The 15,298-nt window shown below is 38.0% G+C and overlaps 4 protein-coding genes and 1 non-coding gene across 7 annotated transcripts; 1 reads left to right on the top strand and 4 right to left on the bottom strand.

Moving 5' to 3' along the window:
• Positions 1-1,770: 1,770 nt before the first annotated feature.
• On the bottom strand, positions 1,771-4,136 carry LOC111433664 (serine/threonine-protein kinase HT1-like). Its single transcript, XM_023070786.1, has 3 exons — positions 2,989-4,136; positions 2,356-2,811; positions 1,771-2,206 (listed from the first exon to the last, which is right to left on the bottom strand). Exons 1-3 carry the CDS (start codon positions 3,403-3,405, stop codon positions 1,958-1,960), a joined length of 1,122 nt encoding a protein of 373 aa, XP_022926554.1. The 5' UTR covers positions 3,406-4,136; the 3' UTR covers positions 1,771-1,957.
• Positions 4,137-5,902: 1,766 nt separating this feature from the next.
• On the top strand, positions 5,903-8,567 carry LOC111433662 (uncharacterized membrane protein At1g16860-like). Its single transcript, XM_023070785.1, has 4 exons — positions 5,903-6,860; positions 7,454-7,609; positions 7,709-7,920; positions 8,011-8,567. Exons 1-4 carry the CDS (start codon positions 6,108-6,110, stop codon positions 8,201-8,203), a joined length of 1,314 nt encoding a protein of 437 aa, XP_022926553.1. The 5' UTR covers positions 5,903-6,107; the 3' UTR covers positions 8,204-8,567.
• A 493-nt stretch (positions 8,568-9,060) lies between these two features.
• On the bottom strand, positions 9,061-9,182 carry LOC111433950. Its single transcript, XR_002708888.1, has one exon. It is a non-coding gene; the product is annotated as a small nucleolar RNA snoR111 (small nucleolar RNA).
• Positions 9,183-9,737: 555 nt separating this feature from the next.
• On the bottom strand, positions 9,738-11,251 carry LOC111433496 (1-aminocyclopropane-1-carboxylate oxidase 3). The gene is made up of 3 exons (XM_023070533.1): positions 10,990-11,251; positions 10,335-10,895; positions 9,738-10,250 (listed from the first exon to the last, which is right to left on the bottom strand). The coding sequence occupies exons 1-3, from the start codon at positions 11,143-11,145 to the stop codon at positions 9,957-9,959; spliced, it is 1,011 nt and encodes a 336-aa protein (XP_022926301.1). The 5' UTR covers positions 11,146-11,251; the 3' UTR covers positions 9,738-9,956.
• A 2,696-nt stretch (positions 11,252-13,947) lies between these two features.
• LOC111433822 lies at positions 13,948-15,193 on the bottom strand. 3 transcript variants are annotated; one of them, XM_023071055.1, is made up of 2 exons: positions 15,060-15,193; positions 13,948-14,926 (listed from the first exon to the last, which is right to left on the bottom strand). In XM_023071055.1, the coding sequence occupies exon 2, from the start codon at positions 14,867-14,869 to the stop codon at positions 14,216-14,218; it is 654 nt and encodes a 217-aa protein (XP_022926823.1). In that variant the 5' UTR covers positions 14,870-14,926; positions 15,060-15,193; the 3' UTR covers positions 13,948-14,215. The 3 variants fall into 3 exon arrangements, with proteins under 3 accessions (XP_022926823.1, XP_022926824.1, XP_022926821.1); XM_023071056.1 differs by having other exon boundaries at positions 13,948-14,939; positions 15,060-15,161; XM_023071053.1 differs by lacking the exon at positions 15,060-15,193 and having other exon boundaries at positions 13,948-14,997.
• Positions 15,194-15,298: the final 105 nt, after the last annotated feature.

The following is a 15,298-nucleotide window of genomic DNA, read 5'->3' as shown; positions in this document are numbered from 1 at the left end:
ACAAATACAATTTGGCCATCACACCTCTAACACAATTGTCAAGATTCGTTGTTCGACAAACACTACATCATTATTAGCTGATATTCTCAAATACTTTATGTTTTATTTTTTGTTACAACCCATTGAGGTGATAACTCGTTGGGAACTAAATACAAAACGAGGGTTCAGAAAGTACAAAGAGAATTGTGCCCTATCTTAAATGAATGCAAGAGTTGGATCAATTATAAGGTAAGATCGTACATCCAAAGTTGAGCATGTGATGCAACAGAGACCAACCTTTTAACCTTTTCAACATCAATCATATAGATAAAAAATAATACATATAAAAAAAATTAATATAATTCCTCGCTATTTTGTCATATTCGTTCATAGTCGTATGCTTGTTCCAAATCCCTTTTACTTACTTTCACATAATATGTTTTATTTATTATTATTTTCACTTGTTATCTTATTATTTTAGCTAAAATGTATTATAGGGAATATTAGCTAAGGTTTAATTAATTTATATTAATTTCTGAAATCACATTAAACTTTATTATAAGTGATTATTCCTTGAATCATTATAACGTTTGAAAGTTTATTGGCTACTTGCCACGTTGATGTACCGTGTAACTTATGTCCACTAAGGCAACTACTTTATTTTTCTCCTTTTTTTCAGGCCTTTTTAATTTTAATTTTAATAAAATATACATATATATATATCATTCTATTTTAATTTTCAAGATTATATGCCCTTCCACACAGAAAAATAAAAAATAAAATCCGAAAAACTTAATTGGTAACCCATTTCTAAGAAAAGAAAGTGTATTTGGCTTTATTCTTTTATTTTTATTTTTATTTTTTTTGTTCCATAAATTCTCATATTATTGTACAAGCTTTATTCCCCTTTTCTCTTGATTTGGCCCTTCTTTGACTCTGCCATATGAATTAAGAAAGGAGAATAATATATATTAGTTATTATTTATTATTACATTTGTAGGTTAATTGGATATATTACGAAGTAAACCCATACTTACTTTCTTGAGTTCTTATTTATCTAATACATAATTAAGATTTAATTATATTATTTCTCTTTTTATGTCCGACCAATTCAATTGCTTGGAAACGACACGTCAACGTAAATTTAAGCAGTTACCAATTCTATTGATTATTAGTTTTTATAAATAAATATTTGTATTATTCTAAATAATAATAACAATAATTTATTATTATTATGAATTCACGGACACGACAGGAATTTTCTGACAAATATTATCCTCACCTTATAAAGGGTGTCCAAGTACTCTTACACGATAATAACTAGTAAAGGTGTCGAATAATATGAACGATGGCCCAATAATTCATTGCCGTTGTGGGTAATGGGAATTTCTTTCATATAAATAGAATATTATATTATTTAATTTTAGATAATTTTGAGTAAATAAGTAATTCAATTATTTAATTTTTTTTTGTGAGAATAAATTAAATAATTTATTATTGAGTTTATTCAATATAAAATAAAGTAAGAGAATAGTATGAGAATTTTATATAAATAAAATTATTTCAATAATTTGAACTAATTAAAAATTGATTTAATATTCATATTTTATAAATAATATGTGTCTCCATTTACAAAAATAATGTGACATAGACGGTAATAAAATATTGGCAGAAAATATTAGATTGAAATTAAGTGTTGAAAGATGAAATTAAATTAATAATTTTAGGTTGGAAGATCAAAAATATAGTTTAAACCGATTTGACTAATAATTAGTGAGATTTTGAGTGGGCTGGGCCAAGGAAGTTGGGCCCTATGTACTATGATCCAGATGTGGACCAAGAATCCAGGGAGGGCCCGGTCATTTTACACAGCATTTCATCTTCCTTCTTGAAAGGTAAAATTCAGCAAAATAATATGTTCCTTTCGAATTACCAAAGCTATGGCGGCTTAAGCTCAGTCTCAGTCTCAGTCTCAGTTTCAGGCATGTACAGGTATTGAAGAACTGGTTGAGGCGCAAGCTTGCAAGCGTTCAATAATGGCGTTTCGGTTTACCAATCCTTTATGGTGTGCAAGTGGAAGACCCTCTTTCACGCACTCGTCGTATTTCTCCAAAGCCGCTACAATGTCGCTGAAATCCGGCCGCTTCGATGGATTCGCCGCCCAACACCGCTTTATCAGGTGTGCTAAAGCCGGTTGACAACTTGCCGGCAATGGCGGCCTCTCGTTCTGCCCAAATCAAAGTAAGGCATTTCAACACTCAAAACCCTAACCCTAGTATTTTTGGCAACTCAATTGTTTTGAACGGATTTTTCATCGAACAGATAAGTATAAAAAATCAGCATTCATTGGGGAAGTGGGAATTTGAAAACTGGTACCTTCTCGGCGACGGCAAAGGCAGCCTGCACGGGAGTCATCCCTTGAAACGGAAGCAGAACCGTGGTGAGCTCCCACAGCACAATCCCAAAGCTGTACACATCAACTTTGCGAGTGTAAGGCTTCTCTTTAATCATCTCCGGCGCCATCCATCTGTAAGTTCCCATGTTCCCTTTTGTTTCTCGACACTGTGTTTCGAGGCAGGAGGTTCCAAAATCCGCTACTTTTACTCTCATTTCATCGTTTAGAAGCAAGTTATTTGATTTAAGGTCTCTGTGGATTACCCCTTGGGAATGAAGGTATTCCATTCCTCTTGATATGTCTAGAGCTAGCCTCAGTATTGTCTCTATTGACAGTGAATATGGCTCTTTCTTGTTAAGATACATTCTCAGAGTTCCTTGTGACATATACTCTGTAATTATGCAGTATACCGGTGGCTTTTTACAGGCTGCAATGAACTGTATTGGAAACGGACATTAATTTAGCATCCCATAAAAAGTTTTGTTGTCAGTTCATATTTCAGAGAGGGAAGGGCAATATTTTTGCCATAAGGAACAACAGGGAACAAGAGACGAATTATAAGGAATAGCATGGCACCTGTTTATGTTTGAAACAATAGAAGGTTGAAATTTTACCTGAACTATGCTGGGATGAAAGAGACGAGAAAGCAAGGCAACTTCAGACTTGAATTGTTGCTCAAGTTTGACTCTTGTTTCCTCCTTTTGGTTTGGAATTCTGACCATCTTCACAGCAACGGCTCTCTGCTTATAAATTCCACGGTATATCCGACTGTGCGCACCGGAGGCAAATTTGTTGCCAATGAAGAGCTGAGAGAGATCAGCTGTCCACTCCTCCTGATCCTCCTTTGATGTCTCCCAAGTTTCCATATTTTCAGACTCTAGGATCATCGACCACGATTCCAAACTATCAAACCTTCTCCTTTCCATATTTTCCATTTCAGAATTCATCTGGGATTTCAAGGAGAAAAGGGTTGATAATGGCTTGCTCTTTGATTTACGAATGCAAAGTGAACCAAAACATGAGGACGCCATGAAGATTGTTTACGTGAAATGGTGTTTGTTTATACCAAACTCAGAAGGTTGTTTTTATGTCAAAGCAAACAATCGGAAGGAATTTTCCTTCTGAAAGTATGAATTGCTTTTAAGAAGTGCATGAACTGATTCAAAAACATGGATTCTAAAGAAGAATGATGATAATTGGATTTGGGAATTCATGAATTTGTTGAATCAATGATGGAAAGGACAAGACCCAAAGAAAAAGAAAAGTTTTGCAGAAAATAAGAGAGAGAACAGTTATCCGCGTCAAGCATTTGTACCTTTTGTATAGTTGGGCAAATGTTCATGAAAAGACCCAGAATATATCAGAGAAAAAACCAAACCTAAAGATGGAACATGGGATTTCATGGCTTCAGGAAATGGAACCGAAGGAGAAGGAAGAGAAAAAAAAAAAAACAGGAAAATTTAGATGTAGAAGAGAACAAAAGGGTCTGATTTTCACGGTTGTGTATGACAGTAGAAAGACGATGAAAAAGGGGAGATCTTCCAGGGGCGTCTCGTGATTTAACCTCTCTTTTTTGTAAAGAGGGAACCACTTTAATTGTTCTTTCTTTCTCAACTGAATCCAGCTCCTCTGTTTCTGTTTCTGTTTCTGTTTCGTTTGCCATCATCAATGCCAAGTGGCCGAAGTGGCAAGGCCTCAATGGATTACCTTTCAACTCTCAAGAACAAATGGGCATATGTGCCAGTGCCAACATTTTCCCCAAAAAAAACTCAAAAGTGGGAGACACACGTGGGCCAGGCTAAAGTGAAAAAGTAGCGATCAATAGTGAAGAACATGGTGGTCTCAAGCTTAATGCAATGGATGGACATAAGATTCTCTTACTTAGTGCTTCTCAAATCTTTATTCCTTAGCTATTGGTTTGTGTTCATTGATTGGGGTTATCATCGCCGTTTCTACTATCAGTTGTCTGTTGGGAGTAGACCGACTTCCAATTGCCATGCCAAGCCAAGCTTGTAATGCCTCGTTTTGGAAATGTTCCAAATTAATTTTCTAACTCCTTTTTGTGTTGGGCTGGTCTAACTCATATCCTATTGGCCCAATCAACTCCCTAGCCCACCCAACTTTCGGCCCAATCAAGGCCCAAATTGGAAGTAGGATTTTGGAGTTATAGCCCACCAAACTTATAATGGAATTTATGTGGTTGTTATTAATTTACATCTCCATCTCTAAATTTCTTATTTTAACCTATGTGAGCTATCAAAACACGTAACTAAACTAATAAATAGGGAGGACCCAACTCCAAACAAATGCATGTTAACAATAATATTTATTTATTTCTCAACTATTAATTTTATATTCAAGTGTCCTACATTCATATCAATAATACACACTTCCATGATGTTGATTGAAACCTCAAAGTTTTCATTTTCCGTTATAGGTTGATATGTATAAAAGAAATTTGGAAGTGAAAGTTTATAATATACGTGTCGGTGCTTTGATTTTGGGGTTTAGGAAAATTGGAAAATCAAACCGGTTGGGTTGTGTTTAGACGTTTCAATCCGTGAATAATTTGGGGTGGCAGGCATGCATCTAAGTCCTTGTCCGCTGATCTTCCAACAAAGATCAGAGTTGGCAAAATTCTGACCGACGGATCGGATCAAGAAGCGTCCACATCTGCACCCAGAGCGAAATGAAGCCAAGAAAAGAGGTTTTTACACATAGGTGGGAGGGCGGTGACATGGACGTGAGATCTACCGGTGGAGGGAACGAGGGGTCCCACGTGGCACTGATATTTAATTTGTAGAAAACAAAAAATTTGAGGATCTGGGCCGTCGAAGGCAAATTCGGAGGACGTGATGACACACTTAGAGAAGATCTTGAGTGGGCCCAACGAGACCGATTTTAAATTGAGGGCCCAATTAAAAAAAGAGGTTTAAAATTTAAATTTTTTTTGAAAAAAAAGGGAAATTGGAGGTAAGCCATATAAAGTAAGAAATTTAGGGAAGGGGGTGGTAAATGAAAATGATAAGATTAGGTTATTCCAGACATTTTTGTGCTGGAAGGGGGGGTGTTTGGATCTGGGTGCCCACTTAGTTTTGTTAAGATTAGCTTATTCCACCCTTGTTCTGTTCTCAACTAAACTGGGTAAGGTTGATCCATTTTTAACTTCACTCTCGTAATTTTATACCATTAGCTTTCCATAAGTATCCGGTTAAAAATATATTTTATTGGAATACAGGAAACATCCATTTATGTGTTACAAATTTTAATTTTGGAAAATAAATAAAGAGGGAAAGAAAGAAAGAAAGCCGTAGAAAATGATAAAAATAATTATGATCCTTGTCTTTTTTGGGTGACACAGAGAGGCAGTAAAAGAATTTTCGAAGAAATTCAAAACTGTACCGTAAAACATTTAAGATAAAATGTTTAAAAAATAATAATAAATAAAAGAGAAGAGGATAGAATGGTAAATTCAGAAAAACATAACCCCTTTTATTTCTTCATTATTCATCAAACTCTTATCTCATTTCTTTCCATAGTCGCCATATTTCAAATTTACTGATAGGACTTGAAGGGGGTATTTTTGTGATTTCATACCCTCCCTCTCCACCCTTCTCTGCTCTAACTCCATTACTCTGCTCGTTCTTCTTCTCCTCTTCTCAGCTCATTCACCAACACTCACTCCCATTTCCACTTCCACTTCCACTTCATTCTCTTCATCTTTTCACTTTCAATGGCCTCTCGGATGCCATCTCACCAGCTCAGTAGCGGCCTCTATGTCTCCGGCCGCCCTGAGCAGCTCAAGGAGCGGCAGCCGACAATGGGCTCACGCGCCGTACCTTACACTGGCGGGGACATCAAGAAATCCGGGGACCTTGCTAAAATGTTTGACATTCATGTTGATTCTCCAACTTCCGGTCCTCCTCACTCCAAATCCTCTCGCCCTTCCTCCTCCTCTCAGCACAACAGCGGATCGGTCCGATCCGGCCCTAATTCCGGACCTGTCATTAAGCACTCCAATTCCGGTCCGATCTCCAAGAAATCTTCCGGCCCGATTTCGCTTCAGCCAACAGGGCTTATCACCTCTGGCCCTATTGGATCCGGTCCCCTTGGATCGTCCGGCAGCGTCGGTGGAGGACGCCGCTCCGGTCCACTGGAGCAGACGACGTCATTTGGGAAGACGATGTACGGGTCGGCGGTGACGAGTATAAGCGAGGATGTGAAAATAGGGTTCAAGGTTTCGAAGGCGGTGGTATGGGTGTTCCTGGGAGTTTTAGCCACCGGTTTGTTGGTTGGCGCGTTTCTAATGGTGGCGGTGAAGAAGCCGATTCTACTGGTGGCAGTGGGAGGGATATTGGTCCCGGCGGTGGTTGCGGTTGTTTGGAACATTGCTTGGGGTAAAAAGGGACTGATAGGGTTTGTACGAAGGTATCCGGAGGCTGAGCTCAGAGGTGCTATTGATGGACAGTACGTGAAGGTCACTGGGGTAATTTTCCTCTCTCGCTTTCTGATATTCTTCTTTTTCTATGTTAAGTTAATGAGCTATTTAATTAAAAGTAATATGACTCAAATTATTCTTCATCTTATGGCTAATCATTGAGCATCTTTCCTTTTCATATTAAAAATTGAAACTTGTTTGTTCAGCTTCTGTAATCCGTTTGACCATCCTAACCACCACCATGGCATCATTCTCATAAATTAAACTAGCTACCTATGTACTCTTCTGGTAAGCTCCTGGTAAACAGGACCTCTAAATTGGTACAACTACAGGCTTCCTTTTGCATCTACTTTGGAACTCCCAGCTGTTTTTGGAAACTTCAAATAGTCTTCTTACTCCACATCTGGTTGTTGGTGGCGTTGGCGTTGGCGTTGACCACTAATTATTGAAAAAACTTAATTATGAAAACAGACCAAGCCAAACCAAACCAAACCAAACCTCACTTCACATCAATCACTAATGATTTCAAATGCAATATAGATCAGTAGATAACCTTCCGCCATTCATTTACATGAACCTGCAAATTCATACAACTAAACCTGGTAGGTGAATGCTAAGATCTTTTGTTGTGTTCTTTTTAGGTGGTCACCTGCGGTAGTATTCCACTAGAATCATCTTACCAGAGAGTACCCAGGTGCGTTTATGTGTCTACGGAGCTGCATGAGTATAAAGGATGGGGCGGAAAACCTGCAAATCCTAAACACCGCTGCTTTTCTTGGGGATCTAGATATTCTGAGGTCGCTTTTGTTCTTGTATTTACCACTTTCTTAGAACTTGATGGATGGCTTATGGCTATAAGTTCTCAACTTTGGTAAATTTTTCTTTGACTGATACAGAGATATGTGGCTGACTTTTACATATCAGACTTTCAATCTGGGTTAAGAGCACTGGTGAAAGCAGGGTATGGTGCGAAGGTTGCTCCATTTGTTAAACCCTCAACAGTTGTTGATGTGACTAAAGAAAACCGAGACTTGTCTCCTGGCTTCCTACGCTGGCTAGCAGATCGCAAACTCTCTTGCGATGACAGAGTGATGCGCCTTAAAGAAGGGTATTACACCAACACCACATTCTCCTAACATGATCAGAATGCCACCATTTTCATGTCAGATTCTGATGAAAGCTAAGTACATATTTACAGGTACATCAAGGAAGGAAGCACCGTGAGTGTGATGGGAGTTGTTCGGCGGCACGATAATGTCCTCATGGTGGTTCCATCAGCAGAGCCCGTCTCGACAGGATGCCAATGGGCTCGTTGCCTCCTTCCCACCTACGTTGAAGGTTTAATCATAACATGTGACGAAAATCAGAATGCAGATGTGGTTCCCGTGTAGATAAGCCATAGTTTCATCACAATGTTTCCGAGTAAGCATCCGAAGGATGTGAAAAGGAATCCTATGAGACACACAAGATCATTATATATACCACTTTTCTTTTCCAAGTTTAAACTCTATCAGAAAAAAGAGCAGGTAAGTTGGCCTAGAAGATGCAAATCAAAGAATGCAGAATATCAGATAACAAACAAGTATTATCTGTTGTCTATGGAGTTACTGTGTATGAAGAGCTAATGGCGTTAAGAAGCCACAAGACTCTTTTCCTATTATGTACATAAAACTCAGCCCCTCTAGTGGGAAATCTCACATGAGTCGATATTTGAAGGTTTATTTCGGTGATAATTGCCTTAATGTTTGAGTTTTATTACGAATCTACTTAAATGTAATTCCGAATTCTCCTAGCTGGATATTGCTTGCGTTCTCGCCGATCCAAAATTCAAAATTCCAGTTTGGATAAGATCAGATTTTGGTTCCTTTGAACATGTGAATTTAGGCATCAGTTTCATCTCGGTCACTACAAGATGCAAAACTCAGAATAACGAAGAGAAAAAAGTCCAATAAGAAGTTTTTGAAGTCGTAGCACGTAAGATGTTTTTGAAGAAATCAAATGAATAATCAATCTGGTTCCGTTTCCGGTTCCGTATAGATGTTTTTGAAGAAATCAAATGACAAAAGATTTGTAGTGTAGACTAAATCACAGGTAAACTCTGTTGTTCTGATTCTAGAATATAATTTTGAAACCGTATAACTTAGGATGAAAAGAACGCACTAGGGTTCGCGCCGATTCAAAAGTTGGAGAAATTAAGAGATATTATCCAGGAATCAAAATCAGGCAATAGATTTATTCGGAAACAAGAATGTGGACGAGCAACAATCGAATCGCCAACCAATAACAAATGACGACTGAAACGATATCTCGGCCTTCGCTATACCTCGCCAAATCTCTGGCGCTAGAGAATACGATCTCAAGCACCGTTTAAATTGAGAAGCGAGGCTTTGGATCCACAGAAAACTTGAATGAATATCATGAAGAATAAGAAGAACACAGACAAAACGAAAACCATTTCGAAAACAAAGAAAGGAAGAAGAAGAAGCTCTAAACCAGGTCCGTCTACATTTTAGTTTCTGGCTTCACAGTAGCAGGATGGCAAGAATTTATAGCGACTTGCTTCATTCCACTAGCGGCGCCATTTCTAAGTTTTCAATTCTAAACCCTAGCAAATCTTTCCTCCATTAATTACCATTGTACCCCTCTCTCATTACGACGAATCGATGCTTGTATTACGACAAGTCGGCCGGCTCACTATCCATTATAATGTGCTTGATGATATTTTAATAACATGACCTAATTAGAGTAATGTAAAGTTTAATTATTGTATCAAAGGGTTATATTGAAATTTATGTGTTCCAAAAACCTTGTCAGAGGTTTCTCAAGGCAATCACATTAGGTGCAGTCTTGTTTTGAGTACTACAAAATCCTATACCTTTTACTCTTTGGGTTCTTTTCCCAAAAATTCCAATAATTATATCATCCTTCCATCAGATTTTGCAAATCCCTTATCCACTGCCTCTGCCATCCATCACAAAAGATGTCAACAACCATATTTCATAAACGAAGCACACACGTAGAAACAAGAAGCCTTCATGGCTCCTAAGCGGCTACAAAATACAACATAACACACTGTTCCCCAACAACGAAACATCTGCACTAATGTACCACTAAATGCCCTTTCTTTTCACCAGAGGGAGTTGCTCAAACAGTCGCAATTGGACCCATTTTGAGATTGGTGGATTCCGTGGCCTTCATGGCCTCGAACCTTGGCTCCTTTGCCTGAAACTTCAGCCCCATGTACAGCTTCATGTAATCGTTGAACACGAATTTTGGGTAAAGTTTGCTGCTTTCTTCCTCTCCCTCCACAAGCGCCGGCGCCGGATAGATTACGGCGTCGTCTCCTGGATTGTAGAAGGATGCTAACGACATTCTGTTTCCATCCGGTTGAGCTTTCACCCGGTGCATTACACTCTTGTATTTTCCATTTGTAATAACCTATAATTATGAATAAAACATTACATTTTTCTTTTTGTGTTGGAAAAGGAATGAAAATAGAAGAAAAGGTTGGAAGTGGCATACTTCAAGCTGATCGCCTAAATTGATGACAATGGAGTGATGCATTGGAGGGACATCAACCCATTTGCCGTCCTTAAGAAGCTGAAGGCCACTGACTTTGTGGTCTTGGAACAAGAGAATAAGGCCGCCAGCGTCAGTGTGGGCTCTAAGACCCTTGATAAGCTCTGGTTTAGGACAGGGAGGGTAGTTGCTGACTTTAGTCCCAAAATTGGGGCCTTTGGATCCATAAAAAGCCTTCTTCAAATACCCTTTTTCAAGCCCAAGATTCTCGCATAACAGGTCTAGAAGCTGCTCAGCTAGCTTCTCCAATTCCACGGCAAATTCCTTCATCACCTTCCTGTAATCCTCATCGAGATCGGGGATCTCGGACATGTTGGAAACGGGAAGATGGCGTAAAAAGAATGTGCTTTCCCAATCAGTGTCGTTGATCTCAGTGTCGACGGAATCCAGGCCTCTGCTCGCCACCATGTCATTGAACTTCTGCTCCATACACTGTCTGTAATGCTCCTTCGTCAGCTTCTCCACTTCGTCCATCAGCTCGTGTGATATCCCATGATTCACCAACTTCATTCCACAAAACCCATCAAATTAACACACTTTAATCAAATCAAATCCAATCAAATCAAAACAAAACCCATCATTCAAAAACAACTTATACCTCAAAAAATCCCCAGTTTTCGCAAGCATCGTTGATCTGCTCCATGGCAGCTCCTCTGTCTTCGCCATTAAGCTTCTCCATGTTGATAACAGGGAAATCCATCTCCATTTCTTCAAACTCTTCACTCACTCTGTTTGGATGTGGTGTGGAGTTCATGGCGCTCGCAATTTATAGGCGTGGAAGAGAGAGAAAACAAAAGGAGAAGCTAATTAGTTTTTGAATTTAAACAAATCATTCATGAAGGAGATGGAACATGCTGTGGAAGTGAAGTCACATGCAACTAATTAGAGAGAGAAACAGAGAAGAGCAAGAGTTATTAGCTTATGGATTCATGAACTAATCGTTTTTAAGACTTAATTAGTTAATTAATTAAAGGAAGTGGGCCCCTTTCTTTGTGTGTTTGTAATCGTGCGAATTGAGGTGGACCGTTGCTTTGCCACTGTGACTGTGAGTGTGTTCTGCCGGGCCCACACCCCACTATTTGACCTCTGTTTTTTACTTCCACCACTCTCAATTAACATATACTTCATAATCACTAAATATAAATCTTTAAATTAAATTTTCACTTTTTTAAAAAAATTAATTTTAAAGTACACTTTTTACTATTAACTTTTGAATGACTTGACAGCCTAATGGTTAATTAGTGTCATTTTATCTCTTCATTTTTTCCTACCTCATCAACATATTTTCGTAGTTTAAATAAATTTATTCAAAATTTTAATTAACCATAAAGTAATTTTATTTATCGGCAAAAGTATCTATTCAAAATTTTTATAAGATTTTTTTTTCTTTTCTCACTTATACATGTGTGAGGCGCAATTATGAGTCACGAGAAAGAATGAATTTAGCCTTTTAACCCATTAATTAAAGTACTTTTTTTAAACTTTATTTCGATATCATTCCTTATCTTAGAATTGGTAAAAATTCCAATACCTTTATATTACGGTGAAACTATATATTAAAAATATTTATCAATCCCAATTAACCTGCCGTAAAGTTTTGTAGCTCATAATTAAACTATTTTATAAATTTTTTTATAATCTTTTAAATTAAAATTTTATTTTAAAATTAGAGATAGACAAGCTTCCCTAGATTATCATGGGTGAGAATTTTTCTTATTAATATATGGAGTTACGTAATTAAGAAAAGTAACGTATTATAATCTATGATGTGAAGGGTAGCTTTATAAGGTAATAGGGTATTTAAAATTTTGAATTAAAAAAAACTTTATAGTTATGTGGGTATCTTGTGAATAATTCCCTATTTTTTTATTAATTAAACTAAACAATGGGCAGATGATTTCGTTTATTTCTGTGGGCTTGGACCCTTCCCCAAACTGTTGAATTAATTTTAGATCGCCATTTATTTAAAAATTGATCACGGTTTGCTGCTAATTAACTGAAATTATAATTAATTGTTGATTACTTAGACCAATACATGCCAAAGTCGAGTAATTAACTAAATTAACACAAACAATCATTGGTTAACCAACGTTCACGTGACAAACAAAATTCTGTATACATTTTGTACTCCATCCGTTCTAAAAATCAAGTTTACGGAAGATCGATCACGGGTCACAAACCTAGTCAAATTCGTTATTAGAAAGAATAATTCCCAACTAGATGCTTCGACTTTTAACGATTGAGCCACCCTAACCTTAATCTTAAGCAACTAAGATTTAGGGAAGGTGGGATTGTGGGTATACCGAGCATCATGGTGTCTGTGTTTTAAGGATGCAAAGATGGGGGAATAAAATAAAGAGGGAGGGAGATGGGGGAAGTGTAGGACCAGAAGGGCATGTTGGGGTTGGATGAAGTTTCAGGTTCCATGAACATAAGTTGTTTCCCAAATGGAACAACAGTTTATTATGAGTGGGCATTTGGTGGGTTGTTTCCTGTTTGGTCTCCCACAAAATGATTTTCCATCTCAATCAATTCTCTGCTTCACCCATGGCTGCACATGTCATGTTCCAACCCCAACTCCAACTCCAACTCCCTAATTAATTAATTAATAACACTAACTAATATTCAAAACAATATTTCTTTTTATAAATCTAAAAGCTTTTATTCCTTAAAAAATAATAATAATAATAATAATAATAAAAGTAGAAGAATAATATGGTACCATTCGGGTAGATTGGGTTTTAGGTAGTGATGGAAATTGGATGCCATTTCTTGTCACCACTTTTTATTGGAAACAAGCTTTGTGCATGTACTTCAAATTAAATATAATTATTTGATATCAAACTTGGTTTAATTCTCATAATTATCTAAAAAAATCATTTTAATATTCATCCTAATTAATTTTCACGCTAGTAAATAAAATAAAATAAAAACAGTAAAATCAGGATTCTTGGAAAATGAATTAACGGGTGCCCGATCACTCGACCTTAGATTGTGTGGGACCGTCGAATGTTTTTTTTTTTTTTTTGTTTGATATATATATGAAAAAATGGTGGTAAAAAATAAAATTATTTTGGATAGTACATGCATAGGTTGGGAAGATAGGACGATGGGTACCGAGGCAGCAAAGCACATGCAATTGTAAGGCTGTCACGTGCGACAGGATCCGAATTTCTGAGACGGGAGAATGAGCTATGCTTTTTTTTCTTCATGGTTTTGAAATAAAATTATTAGATTTTGATGAAAATATAATATTTTTTATTTTATTTTGATGAAATAAAATAAATGAAGAGAAAAGTTAAATGAGTAATAAGGTAGAAAAGACAAGAGATTCCCAGTTGAAGTGACACTAAACTTTATTGATTACTATTGTTTTTTCAGGTTGGTTGGTTGGTTGCTGTCATTCCCATCTTCCCCATGCATAATTCCCCACCCAATTAATTGAAAAGCCCAATTCAAATTAATTGAAAAGCCCAATATGGGCCCATGAGTTTCGTTGGCCCACTTTGAAAAGGGCCGACGAAGCCCATCAAAACTTTGGAAGTAAAATTATTATTATAAAAAAGAGAGAGAGAGAGAGTAGTAGCGGTTGTTGTTCAATCCGATGTATAAAAGGTTTAAATTAATCTAATACATCGAAACTATTAATTAAGTATTTTTCTCGGAGGTGAAAACGTTTGGTTACTCGCATCCGATACGGCGTCGTTCAGCACCGTCCAATGAAAACACTCTGTCTCGGATCTTGAGGCAAAAGCACTTCCTAGTTCCTCTCCCCGTCGCCAATAATCCTCTGTTCTAATCTGCATCATACTTCTCGTGGTGCTTCAAAATATATCAAGAATCTCGAGGATCGGACGGTTGCAAAGTGGGCATGATCCTCGATTCAACCACAGCTCCCTCGAACACACCCTGCAAAATGTGTGTCCACATGGGATAAATGCTGCTCCCTTTTTCCTCCCCATGCAGACGCAGCACACCGAATCATTTCTCGCCTCTTCTATCTTTTTTTCCGTCACTCCCAAATTCCCACCATCGCCACCGCCACCGTCTGTTTCTTCCAGCAGCCGCATCAGTGACACCCTCAACGGCGTTCCGCTTCCCATCATTCCAGCAAATGAATCGAACTCGGTGCTGGATTCCACAAAACCCTCCTCCGTTCCACGTGGCGACTCTCTCAAACGACGCTCCGCTGCCAGAGCGGTGGCCAAGTTCATACCGGACGACGCTGGCGACGAAATGTTAAACGGACTCAAGCAACGGAGATCCAACTCCCTTCCCTCCGGAAATTGTGGCGTGTTCATCACCTCCACATCCGGTTCAATCCGGTCGTCGTCGTCGTCATCGTCATCGCCGCCTCTAACACTTACCGTGGCCGGCCGGAAACCCCAAGTAGCACCACAACAGCGCATGACTTTAAACCCTAGCCGTTGCTTCAAACTCCGCCGTTGCCGCCGCCTCCCTCCATCGTCACCGTCCATTTGATCGCTGAAAAATCCCCAAATCGTCCTAGCCTCCCTTTCTCGCCTGGCCGCTTCCTGTAAAATCAAACTGAGAAGATTCATTTTCCCGATCTCTAAATTTCGAAGGAACAAAATCCAAAATGGAATTCAACACAACAACGGCATTGGGGGGGAAATGTAAATAGTTGGGATTAGGAATTATGATTACCTTTAGCCATGGAGATCTCGTGAGCTTCTTCAAAGATTCTGATGAAACCCACCTCTCTGTATTAAAACTCCTCTCGGAGCCCCGGAAAGGGGAAGGGTCCTAAGGGGAAAATAAAAAGCCTCCAGGGTCTCAAATGCAAATCTTAATTTTAATTAAGAGAGTAGAGAATAAGACAAATTTTGTTGATTAATTAATGATTTTAATTAAGTTTTGGATTAATTCAAAATATATTTAAAAAC

Source organism: Cucurbita moschata, unplaced genomic scaffold (assembly GCF_002738365.1).
Source record: "Cucurbita moschata cultivar Rifu unplaced genomic scaffold, Cmos_1.0 Cmo_Scf00043, whole genome shotgun sequence".
Lineage (NCBI taxonomy): Eukaryota > Viridiplantae > Streptophyta > Magnoliopsida > Cucurbitales > Cucurbitaceae > Cucurbita > Cucurbita moschata.
The sequence above is the reverse complement of the archived record's forward strand: the minus strand, read 5'-3'. Positions and strand labels throughout refer to the sequence as shown.